At 36.3% G+C, this 435-nt stretch overlaps 1 gene segment (V, D, J or C); it reads right to left on the bottom strand.

The window, feature by feature from the left end:
- LOC103375859 (Ig kappa-b4 chain C region-like) overlaps positions 1-92 on the bottom strand; it is a gene marked incomplete at its 3' end in the record, with an annotated part of 2,786 nt that extends 2,694 nt beyond the window's left edge. Inside the window, 1 exon segment of the C gene segment in view lies at positions 2-92. Within this exon segment, the coding sequence occupies positions 2-19 (18 nt within the window).
- Between the last annotated feature and the right edge of the window lie 343 nt (positions 93-435).

The raw sequence follows: 435 nt of genomic DNA, 5'->3' as shown, positions 1-435 counted from the left end.
CTGACTTCAGTCTGACCATCAGTGGAGTCCAGACTGAAGATGCTGCAGTTTATTACTGTATGGCTCAATTCTACATCAACAGTCAGTATTCGTTCACACAGTGAAAAATCGTCGTACAAAAACCTCCCTCAGTCACACTGAACAGAAACTGAACTGATATGGTTCACTGAACACACACACACACACACACACACACACACACACACACACACAAATTAAGAAAAGCTAATAACATAAATTCTCTTTCTTGATGAAATCTCTTAACTTTCTGAATGAAACCTTCTCACCATCTCTTCATGTTCCATTGTAATTTCATGTTCTTGTTGAATATAAACTCTGCTTATTCATTTTCTTTTCAAATAATCAAGAGGATTCAACTTGGGACAAAAATTGTAAAAAAAAATTTTGCCAGAACTATTGACCTCAGCTTCACTC

Source organism: Stegastes partitus, unplaced genomic scaffold, assembly GCF_000690725.1.
Source record: "Stegastes partitus isolate 25-593 unplaced genomic scaffold, Stegastes_partitus-1.0.2 Scaffold3196, whole genome shotgun sequence".
NCBI classification, from domain to species: Eukaryota; Metazoa; Chordata; class Actinopteri; family Pomacentridae; genus Stegastes; species Stegastes partitus.
The sequence above is the reverse complement of the archived record's forward strand: the minus strand, read 5'-3'. Positions and strand labels throughout refer to the sequence as shown.